The sequence below is a fragment of the Salmo salar genome, chromosome 02, assembly GCF_965601325.2.
Source record: "Salmo salar chromosome 02, fSalSal1, whole genome shotgun sequence".
NCBI lineage: Eukaryota > Metazoa > Chordata > Actinopteri > Salmoniformes > Salmonidae > Salmo > Salmo salar.
Window position 1 is genome coordinate 87,857,681 of NC_138292.1, and position 13,371 is coordinate 87,871,051.

Sequence of the window (13,371 nt, forward strand, 5' to 3'; positions counted from 1 at the left end):
CCTGCTATCATCCAGAAGGCGAGGTCAGTACAGGTGCATCAAAGCTGGGACCGAAAGACTGAAAAACAGCTTCTATCTCAAGGCCATCAGACTGTTAAATAGCCATCACTAGCACAGAGAGACTGCAGCCTATATACACAGACTTGACATCATTGGCCACTTTAAAAAATGGAACACTAGTCACTTTAATAATGTCCCTTTTAATAATGTTCACATATCTTGCATTTCTCATCTCATATGTATAAACTGTATCTCAGTCTATGCTGCTCTGACATTGTTTATCCATATATTTATATATTCCTAATTCCATTCCTTTACTTAGATTTGTGTGTATTGGGTATTTGTTGTGGAATTGTTAGATATTACTTGTTAGATATTGCTGCACTGTGGGAACTAGAAGGACAAGCATTTCGCTACACCTGCAATAACATCTGCTGAACACCTGTATGTGACCAATAACATTTGATTTATGAAGGTAATTTGTGTAAAATGTATTTTTCCCCACTCATTCACCCCATCTCTTTACATTGCTTATTTATATTCAGTGGCCTGACTGCATCCAGACTGTCAAAGGCCCATCCTGGTAGATCTGAACCTAATGCAGTTTGGAGTGATCGGATGACAGAAGTCACATTTAGATGCCAGGTGTACTTTGAGTGTTTTATATAATATGACTAAATGTGTTTCTGTGTTGCAGGGGCAGTCAAGAAATGGAACAGCAAGGCCACAGAACATGACATAAGCAGAGCTGTGGGAGACCACCTCAAGCCCCTGGTAGAGCCGGGGTGGTGTTTACCACTCCACCACACCTTCAGCAGGCTGGAAAAGTGGGATTGATCTGTTTGATCCATTTGTTTCTGATTTCAGTAGTTGAATCCTTTGACATGGGATTGATACTGATTTTCACACTAAGAGGGACCAAGAGTCTTTTGATTGGTCGGCCATTGGGTTCATATATATATATATATATATATATATCTACCTCACTAACTTTAAGCATCAGCTGTCAGAGCAGCTTACCGATCATTGTACCTATACACAGCCCATCTGTAAATAGCCACACCCAACTACCTCATCCCCGTATTGTTATTTATTTTTGCTCCTTTGCATCCCAGTATCTCTACTTGCACATTCATCTTCTGCACATCTATCACTCCAGTGTTTAATTGCTAAATTGTAATTATTTCACCACTATGGCCTTACCTCCTTACTTCATTTGCACACACTGTATACAGATTTCTGTTGTGTTATTGACTGTACTTTTGTTTATCCCATGTGTAACTCTGTGTTGTTTGTCGCACTGCTTTATTTTTACCTTGGCCAGGTAGCAGTTAATGAGAACTTGTTCTCAACTGGCCTACCTGGTTAAATAAGAAAAACATTTTGTTGTTGAAATCAAATCAAGCTTTATTTATACAGCACATTTCAGACATGAATGCAACACAATGGCTTCACAGGAAAAAAACTAATAAAAGACAATGAAAATAAACATATATTTAGTACACAAAGAGAAGACTAACAACTGAAAGACTAATGAGCACCCTAAGGAAATTCCATTGATTAACATATTAAATCGGAGGCAATATCCAACCCAAAATATAAGCTTGTTTTTTAGGAGGGTTCTGAAAGACACTATGGGGGTGTCCACTGAAAGTTGACTAGTAACAACAACTGGGACCTAAAAGACACCCACCATGAGACCCACTAAATCTGCCCAAGAAAAGGGAAACAAAAGAAAAACCCATACCAAACTTAAAGACAGGAAGCAAACCAAAAAGGTAGAGCAACTAAAGGTGTTGACTCTCCACATCTATCAAGACAACTGGAGCACTGGGCCAGACACTCTTAAATAGAACCTGGACCAGCTCAGGTGAAACACCTTCCCACTAACGAGATGGACAAGCCAGCACAGGTGTAACACAGACTGAGTAATGAGGTGACACCAATCAGTGCGTCCTACGTGCTAACGGGCTAGACGTGCTAACGAGCTAGACGTGCTAACGATGCTATATGTGCTAACGAGCTATACGTGCTAACGAGCTATACCTGCTAAAGTCCAACCTTAAAACATAAATGGAAAAACCAAAGACCTTAATAGTATGCTTACCACCAACAGAAAACAACTTCCATTTCACATTATTTTTGTTGGACAAGTTTGCTTACCACCAACAGAGAACAACTTCCCTTTCACATTATAATGCTTCACCTTCACCAATATAAACACGATGTCTGATGGCTGTCAACAATTATAAAAATAGAAAAATATATACATTTCTAAAATTAGCTTCCGACTGTCGTCTTCCTAAAACTCACCAGCTTCTAGAACTCTCGTCCCCCTTGGAACGAGCCCAAACAAAACTCATCTCCAATACGGAAAAACATGCAGTTAAAATAAGATCCATGGCAACTCACTGGCCAAATGCAAAACACAATTTTCTTTGACTGCCCACCTTGACACAATCAGGTTGTACCTGCTGTTGAAACTAACACAACTAAACAAAACACATGGAAATGGGAGATATATTTTACCTCAATGGTTACGGGACAACCTGCAGAAATGTCTGCTACATTTTGGAGTGATGCATTTAAATTTAGGGGTCGCTAAACAAAGGAACGCAACACTTATTTGTTATTTGTCATAACTCATCAATATCATGCTAAAATCATTTGTGCGAGAGGAGGCAGATGAGGTTGCACGTCCTGTTAAAACTAACAGCTCAAAAACCACACGGAATCTGGGAAAAAAAATGTACATCCCTGGTTCGAGGACAATTTGTAGAAAACAGCTAGCTACATTTTGATTCAAGTGGGTCACCAACGAGGTAAGTGTAACACAACTCTTTTTTTGTTAGTCACTTTTTGTTAAATCACATAAATAGTAACTCTTTCAATTCAGAGCCTGGATTTTCCCCCTGAGGCTAATATCCATATCATGTTGAAATCAATTGATAAGAGGGTGCAAAGGTTTAGGGTTCTACAAACATTCTACATTGTGACACTATTAAAATACTCCTACTACAATGTGTTAACATTCTACATTGTGACATGAATTCATTGATATCATGAAACAACTCCTTCATGCATGTATTTTCTAATATTTGATCAGAGATCTTTTATCAGATTACCTCTGGTCACAGCTACGAAGTTTCTCTTCTGTGTGTGTTCTCTGGTGTTGTACCAGGCTGTTTGACTGAGTAAAACTCTTCCCACATTGATTACAGCTATATGGTTTCTCTCCTGTGTGTGTTCTCTGGTGTCGAGTCAGATTGCTAGAACCAGTAAAACTCTTCCCACATTCATTACAGCCATAGGGTTTCTCTCCTGTGTGTGTTCTCTGGTGTGATATCAGGTTGTTTAGCTGAGTAAAACTCTTCCCACATTGAGTACAGCTATAAGGTTTCTCTCCTGTGTGTGTTCTATGGTGTGTAGTCCGCTTGCTTGACGTAGTAAAACCCTTCCCACATTGAGCACAGCTATAAGGTTTCTCTCCTGTGTGTGTTCTCTGGTGTCGAGTCAGATTGCCAGAACCAGTAAAACACTTCCCACATTCATCACAGCTATAGGGTTTCTCTCCTGTGTGTGTTCTCTGGTGTGATATCAGGCTGGTTGAATGAGTAAAACTCTTCCAACATTGAGAACAGCTATAAGATTTCTCTACTGTGTGGATTCTTTGATGAATTTTAATTCCTGCTGTCGAGGTGAATCTCTTCCCACAGTCAGAGCAGCAGTAAGATTTCTTCCCTGTGGATCTCTGCGGGTGTTTCTTGAGGTGTTCTAATCTGGAGAGACTCTTCTCTGCCTTGTCAGCATCATGAGGTTGTTGAGGCTCCCCAGAGGATCCACGATATTGTAGTTTCTCTCCTGTGTGAATGACAAAGTCACATAGATGGTTAAAGGCCCACAACAGCAGAAATCCACTGTGAAAGGTGATGTCAACAGCATAGCCATAATGTTGTACAACAACTGACGTCTGTAATGAATGTAATGATAATTTGAAATTTGTCTTAAAATGTGCAACAATAGTCATATTTTGTCTTGTTTTCACATCTATGACTGTAGACTAGAAATAAGTTATTAATGTTGTTGAAACTCTAAGCAGACGACTTTTGGTCTCCAATATAGGCCCCTTTCTGTGTTTGCTAAAATTGCGGCACGAGGGCAATGCACATGCAATTTAGTTGTAGAAACTCCTCCCTGCTAATGAGGAAACCACAAGTTATGGATGTCGTATATCTGGTAATGAGGAAACCACTAGTTATGGATGTAGTATATCTGGTAATGAGGAAACCACTAGTTATGGATGTAGTATATCTGCATGGAGCAAAAATGGTGAGCGAAGATATTCGTTTTTTCACAATGTATTCTGAATATGACAGTGCAAGATCAGGAGTTCTACTCAAGGGAACTCACATTAAGGTCTGTGTCTATTCACTAATTCACCACCGTGGGGGAAAACTCAGGGAAGTTCTCATAGGCTGACAGCAAAAATAGCCACCATTTCCAGGTTGCTTATGAGTGCATTTAAAACTATTTTGGATTATAATTGTAAGGCTCATTTGAATGTCCTGCTTAATATAATGTTTGTGTTATTGCTGCAAATCAACTGCTTTCTACTTTTTTTTTAAACACTTAAAATACAATTTGGCTTTGCCATCAGCCTGACAATGAGGGTTTGTCGACCAAGTATTTGCCAAATCGGCCCATAACTTCACTTAACAATAACATACACCTACTGTAGGACCCATAATTTGACCTAACAACAACATAGACCTACTGTAGGACCCATAATTTGACCTAACAACAACATAGACCTACTGTAGGACCCATAAAGTCACCTAACAATAACATAGACCTACTGTAGGACCCATAACTTCACCGAACCACAATAACTACAGACTAGAGCACATCAATTTGTTTGGGATGTTGGATCCAACATGGAGCACGGCATAACTGTCTTTACCAGAGTAATGAATGAAGAAGCACTTTGGTTGTTGTTGCATGTCGTGATGTTCGTCATTTGACTGGCATTCAGAAAATGATTTCCTGGATCAGCTGATGATAGTTGCACATGTGACTGTAACTAAACAGCTACAGTATTAAGTATTATGTGTAATTAATGAAGAACCGTGTTAATGACAGTATCCATTTGGGTGTCAATAAAGTTAAGGTGGCTCTCAGAACCATTGGATTTAGCAAACTGAAATTATTTAGGATTTCTGTGCCCATGGAAACGGTTTTCCCACCGTAACATAGGGAGACACTAAATGTTATGTATTTAGAGTGCATTTCAGAGATCTCAATACAAAAAAAACTGTCCGACAGCCAGATCCAGTATTTAAGTTGAAGTTCATCATATGACAAGCTTAACGTTATGACTATAACTACTGTTCCCTGAAGGAGGGAAACTAGGTACAACATACTATTAAATCCACATGTTATGACTATAACTACTGTTCCCTGAAGGAGGGAAACTAGGTACAACATACTATTAAATCCACACGCTATGACTATAACTACTGTTCCCTGAAGGAGGGAAACTAGGTACAACATACTATTAAATCCGTACCTCGTTTGAAGCCCCGCCTTCCACAGGTGATGAGCGTGAGGCTCAGATTTATTCCTTTAATTTAATATCACTCTTCACTGACCCAGGAAGGGGCGGAGCCAAACAGGTGTTGTACCTCATTTCCCTCCTTCAGGGAACAATAATTATAGTCATAAAGTTACACTCCCTTTCCGCCAGTCAACTTCGGTACAACATACTATGGGGAAATACAATCATTCCCCATGCTGACCCAAACGGATACCAAATGAAACGTGCCTTGGCAGACCACCCAGACTGTGCAAGATGGCGTTGACAGAGATGGTCGCCTCGCTTCAGGTCCTTAGAAAACTATGCAGTTATTTGTTGTTTTATGTATTATTATTATCATCATCACAGGAGAGGCAGACTGAGCGGCCTACTGGTCAGACTCAGAAGGAGAGCACATCATCCACCGCTTCCGCTCATATTACTCGCCAATGTCGAATCTCTAGACAACAAGGTGGATGAAATTTCTACCAGATAAATTAAACAACTTCTTTGCTCGCTTTGAGGACAATACAGTGCCACCGTCACGGCCTGCTACCAAAGACTGTAGGCTCTCCTCCTCTGTGGCCGACGTGAGTAAAACATTTAAACGTGTTAACCCTCACAAGGCTGACGGCCCAGACGGCATCCCTCGCAGCGTCCTCATAGCATTCGCAGACCTACTGGCTGGTGTGTTTACGGACATATTCAATCAATCTTTATCCCAGTCTGCTGTCCCCACATGCTTCAAGATGGCTACCATTATTCCTGTTCCCAAGAAAGCTAAGGTAACTGAACTAAATGACTATCGCCCCATTTCACTCACTTCTGTCATCGAAGTGCTTTGAGAAACTAGTCAAGAATCATATCACCTGCACGCTTCCCTAGACCCACTTCAATTTGCTTACTGCCCCAATAGGGCCACGATGCAATCGCCATCACACTGCCCTATCTCATCAGGACAAAAGGAACACCTATGTAAGAATGCTGTTCATTGACTACAGCTCAGCATTTAACACCATAGTACCCTCCAAACTCCTCATTAAGCTCGAGACCCCGCCCTGTGCAACTGGGTCCTGGACTTTATGACGGGTCACCTCCAGGCGGTAAAGGTAGGAAACAATATCTCCACCCCGCTGATCCTCAACACTGGGGCCCTGCAAGGGTGCGTTCTCAGCCCTCTCCTGTACTCCCTGTTCTCCCATGACTGCGTGGCCATGCACGCTTCCAACTGCAGATGACACTACAGTAGTCGGCTTGATTACCAACAACAACGAGACGGCCTACAGGGAGAAGGTGAGGGCCCTCGGAGTCTGGTGTCAGGAAAATAACCTCTCACTCAACATCAACAAAACAAAGGAGATGATCATGGACTTCAAGGAAACTGCAGAGGGAGCACCCCCATCCACATCGACGGGACAGTAGTGGAGAAGATGGAATGTTTTAAGTTCCTCGGCGTACACATCACAGCCAAACTGAAATGGTCCACCCACACAGACAGCGTGGTGAAATAGGCACGACAGTGCCTCTTCAACCTCAGGAAGTTGAAGAAATTTGGCTTGTCACCGAAAACACTCACAAACTTTTACAGATGCACAATTGAGAGTACCCTTTCAGGCTGTATCACCCCTGGTACTGTAACTGCACCGCCCTCAACCGCAAGGCTCTCCAGATGGTAGTACGGTCTACTCAACGCATCAATGGGGGCAAACTACCTGCCCTCCAGGTCACCTACAACACCCGATGTCACAGGTAGACCAAAAATATCATCAAGGACAACAACCACCCGAGCCACTATCTGTTCACCCCGCTATCATCCAGAAGGCGAGGTCAGTACAGGTGCATCAAAGCTGGGACCGAGAGACTGAAAAACAGCTTCTATCTCAAGACCATCAGACTGTTAAACAGCCATCACTAACGTTGAGTGGCTGCTGCCAACATAGACTCAATCTCTGACCACTTTAATAAATGGACTTTATCAAAGGTATCACCAGTCACTTTAATAATGTTTACATACCCTACATTACTCATCTCATATGTATATACTGTATTCTAGGCCTATAAATGCGTCAGTTGTCAATTTATTCATTGTCTTTTGTTTGAAACACTCCTGTCAATGGTGAGTAAGGACACCCACCTGATTACACATAAAGAAGTAGGACTAGTCTACCTGGCCTGTGTGCAAATGTAGGTCTATAAATGTGCCCATTTGGGGATGTCTGATAGTATTTCTGATTGTCTTAATGCAGCACCACTAATGAGTTGTGGAGCTTCTCAAAGCAAATGTTTCTTCACCTCAAACAGCAAGTAAAAAAAGTCTAATCGAAATCAATTGCGAATGACAATAGTTCCTCAAAGTATTTTAGTAAAAGATTTCCAGCTCTCACCGTTTTGATAACCACTCGGCATAAAAAGGAAAAATGTAATGCTCTGATCCAGTGGAAATGTCAGAAAATACCTGATTACTTCTTATCCTTTGCACAAATAGCCGACAGCTGTGTCTGTCCCAAACTCACTGGCCGGGGAAACTCTGAGGGCCCAGAATATTTTATACAATGTTGCAAGCTTGCTATCCGAGTTTCTGGCCGACCCAGTTGATAGTTGATACAATGTTTCAAGTTTGTTGTAGACAGGCCATGGCAGCCAATGTGACCTATAGGACATTTATTTTAATCAGGATATCTTCTACCTGAAAGAAATAAAAGCTGAAATAAATCATTCTCTCTTTATTCTGGCGTTCTTAAAATGAAGTGGTGTTCCTAACTGACCTTTTATCAGGATATTTTCTAACTGCAGTCTGCAATGTTTTTATTTGTTGGCTTTAGGTAGGTTATTTTTACATAGTTGGCAATGGCAATAAAAGTTACTTTTAGATTTGTATAATTTTAATTTAGAATGTAGAATAATCACAGACAATCTATGATTTTGAGATACTATTATAAATGAAATGAAACTGTTCCAGTAAAATATACACATGAAAATCATAACTGGCAAACAGATCAGTAGAAATGGTCAGATAAATTGGCACTCCAAATGGAAAAGGTTGCCGACCGCTGGTGTAGCCCGTTACCGGAAACTTCGGGAGCATAACGGCAGAATTTCTCTCTCTTCTGGTTAGGTTATCTTGATGTCTGGCTCCCTCCAGTCATTTGTGTGTCTTAATTATTTAATCAAACAGCTTAAAGCATCAGACCAGTTCAGTACATACAGTTGATTTTATTAAAACACATGGGGCGATTGGCAGAAAGAACAGATGACTCTTGGTTGACCAAGATGTATGTTAGTTGGGGACAGCACTAGAACATGATTTTGGGGCTCCCAAGTGGCACAGTGGACACCATCTCAGTGCTTGAGGCGTCACTACAGACACCCTGGTTCAAATCCAGGCTGTATCACAACCGGCCGTGATCAGGAGTCCCATAGGGCAGCGCACAATTGGCCCAGCGTCGTCCGGGGTAGGCCTTCATTGTCAATAAGAATTTGTTCTTAACTGACTTGCCTAGTTATATACAGGTTACATTTAAATAAGTAAAAAGTGTTTTATGACAAACCCTTTTTTACAAATCCATCAAGGCACCAACTCTGAGAAGGTTTTAAAGGAAAGGTTTCAAACCAATTCATGAATGTAATTGAATCTAGGTATGTCTTGCCTTTAATGTAAGGGCATGAAAAAAATTGGATGAATATTATACAATGACTTATCAACAGCTCTAATAATTTGACCCCCACAGGAAATCTATCCTGGCAATTCTAGAATATACTATATAGCCTAGAAACCTGGTTAAACTATCATTATGACATCATGGATGAATTCTAGAATATACTATATAGCCTCAAAATCTGTTTAAAAGGATAATTTTGACCTCATGGATGGGCAGTCTTTGTATTTATAGTGTAGTGAATTCAGGGGGAAGCCCTGAGCTGAACTCAAACCTGGGTCCAGAGACTGTCAAGCCAACACCTTATAACTGTTACACCAATATGTCTGAACTTCTTGAAGAGGTCGCTAGGTGTTGGGCTACAGTTGATACAATAGCTTTCTCTATGAATGTGAGAGTGGTTACATTTCTCCAGCCCCCATCCCTCAGCTGTTTACCAAACCAAGCCTCTGGGCAGCCATTTTGTTGCTGTTTAAAAAAAAACACACAACCAACCAATCTGCAGTTAAAACAATAACACATATGTAATTCCACCACTGTTTTGGTAATAAGATGATGATGGGGTTGGAGAAATGTAACTACAGACAGACAGACCTATGGATGCAAGGACTGACCATCCATGATATCAACATGATAGTTTTAAACATGTTGAGGCTATAGTGTTGATTTACAATGGCTATAAGTAAATAATTTAAAAGTCGAAAATGGCTGTTGCATTTGCAGATCTCCCCTTTAACACCCAACATCTTTTCAACAACTGCAGAGTTTGTGCCTCTGTATTTAAGACAGTACTTACTAGTGTTAATCAGGCCCTGGTTTCCCAAAACCATCTTATGGCTAAGTTCACCGTTGGAACCATTGGATGCCTTAAGATGCGTTTGGGAAACCGGGCCCAGATATCCAGTTTCCTCCTCTTCCTTTTTCGATGTAACAGTAATCTCTCCCTGCTCCTCTTTCACTCTGAACGCGTCTTTTTCTTCTTTAACTGAAACGTCTTTCTCTTCTTCTTTCACTGAAACGAACTCACCCTCTACTTCTTGTTTTACTGTGACCTCTTCTTTAGCAGGAGGAGAGTAGCTTAGTGAACTCATGGTCGGAGGTGTTAGCTAGCTAGGCTAATGCTAACTTAACCAGCCCGCTAGCTGACTAATAACAACACCGTAAATATGAAATTAAAACGGATAACTAACTAGACGACAGAAGTGGGTTTAAAACACAGTGGCTAATATTCACGAAAGCGTCTAAAGAGCTTTATTGGTTCGGCTGTTTTGTCTAGCAAGCTACCGAGGTGGCTGACGAACTGTTGCTACTTTTGAAAGAAGCGTTCCGTCCACTACATTATACGTCACACTAACAACATCGCCTTAAATTCCCACACCGCCATCTGCTGACTGGAGTGGGTAACGCAGTTGAGTAAAATGTTTATTTTATTTTCAGACAAAAGTTAATAGTCCTAAAATATCCATTACCACCCCCCCCCCCCCTAAATAAATCAATATATTTTTTCTGTGATCTCTTTTTTTCGTCAACCGTTCCATCGCATCTTAAACTTCTTCCCGGGGGAGGCTGCTGCTGCACGAGTAACTGTTTGACTTTCTTCTGCAAAGATGGAGGACAGAAATCCTAGGAGAGAGGGGTACCCCTACACAGAACTGAACTGGATCAAAGATGGCGGACAGAAATACTAGGAGAGAGGGGTACCCCTATACAGAACTGAACTGGATCAAAGATGGCGGACAGAAATACTAGGAGAGAGGGGTACCCCTACAAAGAACTGAACTGGATCAAAGATGGCAGACAGAAATACTAGGAGAGAGGGGTACCCCTACACAGAACTGAACTGGATCAAAGATGGCGGACAGAAATACTAGGAGAGAGGGGTACCCCTACTCAGAACTGAACTGGATCAAAGATGGCGGACAGAAATACTAGGATGGAAGCAAATGTAAGGGATTATAACGTCATAACGAATCATGCGAAAACATGTACATTTGACAGGAATGTTAGTTAATGTAGAGACAAACGAGTATGACATTTTTTTATCATGAAGTTCATTTACGAAAATCGCGATTTAGCAAGCTAGCTGACTGGCTAACATTAGCCAGCTAGCTGAGTAGCTTTATGGGTGTTGTGACATGGGTATGAAATTGTACTTCTGGTTGTTTTAGGGACTCCTGAAACAACCAGCAAACCAGGCTGTCGTTTTGTGAAACAGTTGATGTATAGAATCTAGCTAGTTGAAGAATTTACTGCAAATTGAATGTACAATTGTGTAAGCTTGCCTTGCTGATATTTGCCATCCAGATAGATGAAATAACGTAGCTAGCTATGTTCTTGCTTATTGTGCAGTGGATGATTAAAATACCTGTATGCCTATGGATGTGTAGCTAGCTATCTAGCCGATCTGTGTATGGACCCAAACGTTTGGTATACATATTAGTTCAGAACCTAGCTATGAACCTCAGCTATCATAGCCAGTTGTATCAACTTCAAAACAGTCTGAATGACATTAATGAAGCCTATGGATTGAGTAGAATATAATATAACTTTGTGCCAAGGATGCAAGTCGTATATACATGTAGTTATTACCATGCATGAGATCCCCACATTGTAGCCTGTACATTTAATATATTCACTGATCATGTACTCTACCTTGGCAAATAAAGGTGCAGTTTAGGTATGAATGTCTTTGAGAATTTTTCAGTCATATCCAATACCAGGAGTATCAAATTCCAGTCTTTGAATGACGCTGTGTCTGCATGTATGTATTACAATTATACACTTCAACAGTGTTTACCAATCTTGGTCCTGGGACATCAATGGTTACACATTGTAACTAATAGACTAGAAACAGGATTTAACTAGTTCATTCATATAGACAGAAATATAATGTTAAAAAACAGAACACTACACTTCCTATGCATCATGTAAATACTCTAACACTGGTTAATCTCAACATCTAATGCCCTTCATCTGCATTGATCTGATAAACACAGGATAGGTGGAGTATTTCATCAAATTACACTTCATTTCAACCAGTAGAGAATGTGAAACGCTTTATTGAAAAGCTCATTATCCAAGTGTTATAAATACAAGTTTCAATCTGTACTTCAATGCACATCTGTTGTGCATTATAAAAACAGAGGAAGAAAGAGGAGGTGGTGAGAGAGGTGTAAAAGATAGAAAGGGAAAGAGGTAAGCACATAGGAGCAGGGAAGGCAGCACATGATTAATGAATCACAGTGCTACATAAATATTCTCTCAGTTCATCACAATTACATAAGTCTCATGTCGGCTCAAAGGTTCTTAAAAGCGGGTGAGGTGGCGATGATGGGACTGGGGGTTGGCATCCTCTCAGATCAAAACATACCTGCAGACGAGAGACAGATGGAGAGAGAGAACATGTTTAAGCCTTGTTTTTATTTTGTATTCTGACATTGTTAGTCATCAATCAGGAGATGAAATGCAAAACTGACCTTGGATCATTAACTCTGGGACTACTGCATCTCTCTCTGTATTTCAATGTAAAGCATCTCTTGAATAATACTTCCTGTATAATATAAACTGACTTGGGATCATTAACTCTGGGACTACTGCATCTCTATCTGTATTTCAATGTAAAGCATCTCTTTAATAATACTTCCTGTTGACCTGACCAAGTGACCTCTCACCTCTGATCATGCTGTGCCCTCTATGTAGCAAGTTCAGATGCAGGAGGGGTTCACCGACACAGCTGATATAACCTAGAGGATTTAGGGAGAAGAGGAGAGGGATGAAGTGAAGGAGAGACTGTTATTGAGAAAATAAGGTAGTTAAAGCGACAGTGTTCAACAGGAATCTGTGTGGCCTCACCTGGTGTCCACACCACACTAAGTGGCTGCAGAGTACTTTATGCTGAAAAACATGAACGGACACACAAGGACAAACAATATAGCCTAGTTATAGAAATAACAAAGTGTCTTACTATTCTCCATGGTTGGCCCTCTTGCCTATTCTTTGAAGGTGGAAGGAGCCACAGTTTTACACCTGAGCCTGCTTACTGCACAACACAATCCATCAATCAGATTGATACATGAATGTGTTGGTGTGGGATATAGGGTGTCAAATTTTTTCAATATGGGTGATTTAATATAGCCTGTTTTG

General features: G+C 40.7%; 1 protein-coding gene across 1 annotated transcript; it reads right to left on the reverse strand.

Annotated features, from left to right (window-relative positions):
- Positions 1-1,387: 1,387 nt before the first annotated feature.
- Positions 1,388-10,529, reverse strand: LOC106593406 (uncharacterized). The gene is made up of 2 exons (XM_082968091.1): positions 10,025-10,529; positions 1,388-3,861 (listed from the first exon to the last, which is right to left on the reverse strand). The coding sequence occupies exons 1-2, from the start codon at positions 10,317-10,319 to the stop codon at positions 3,122-3,124; spliced, it is 1,035 nt and encodes a 344-aa protein (XP_082824217.1). The 5' UTR covers positions 10,320-10,529; the 3' UTR covers positions 1,388-3,121.
- Positions 10,530-13,371: the final 2,842 nt, after the last annotated feature.

What these genes read in the sequence shown, in the direction of transcription:
- LOC106593406 (XM_082968091.1), bottom strand. Translation starts at nt 10,319, where the DNA reads ATGAGTTCACTAAGCTACTCTCCTCCTGCTAAAGAAGAGGTCACAGTA. An exon ending in CCAGGGCCTGATTAACACTA is followed by an intron (nt 3,862 to 10,024) that starts GTAAGTACTGTC and finishes TCATTCACACAG; the next exon opens with GAGAGAAACTACAATATCGT.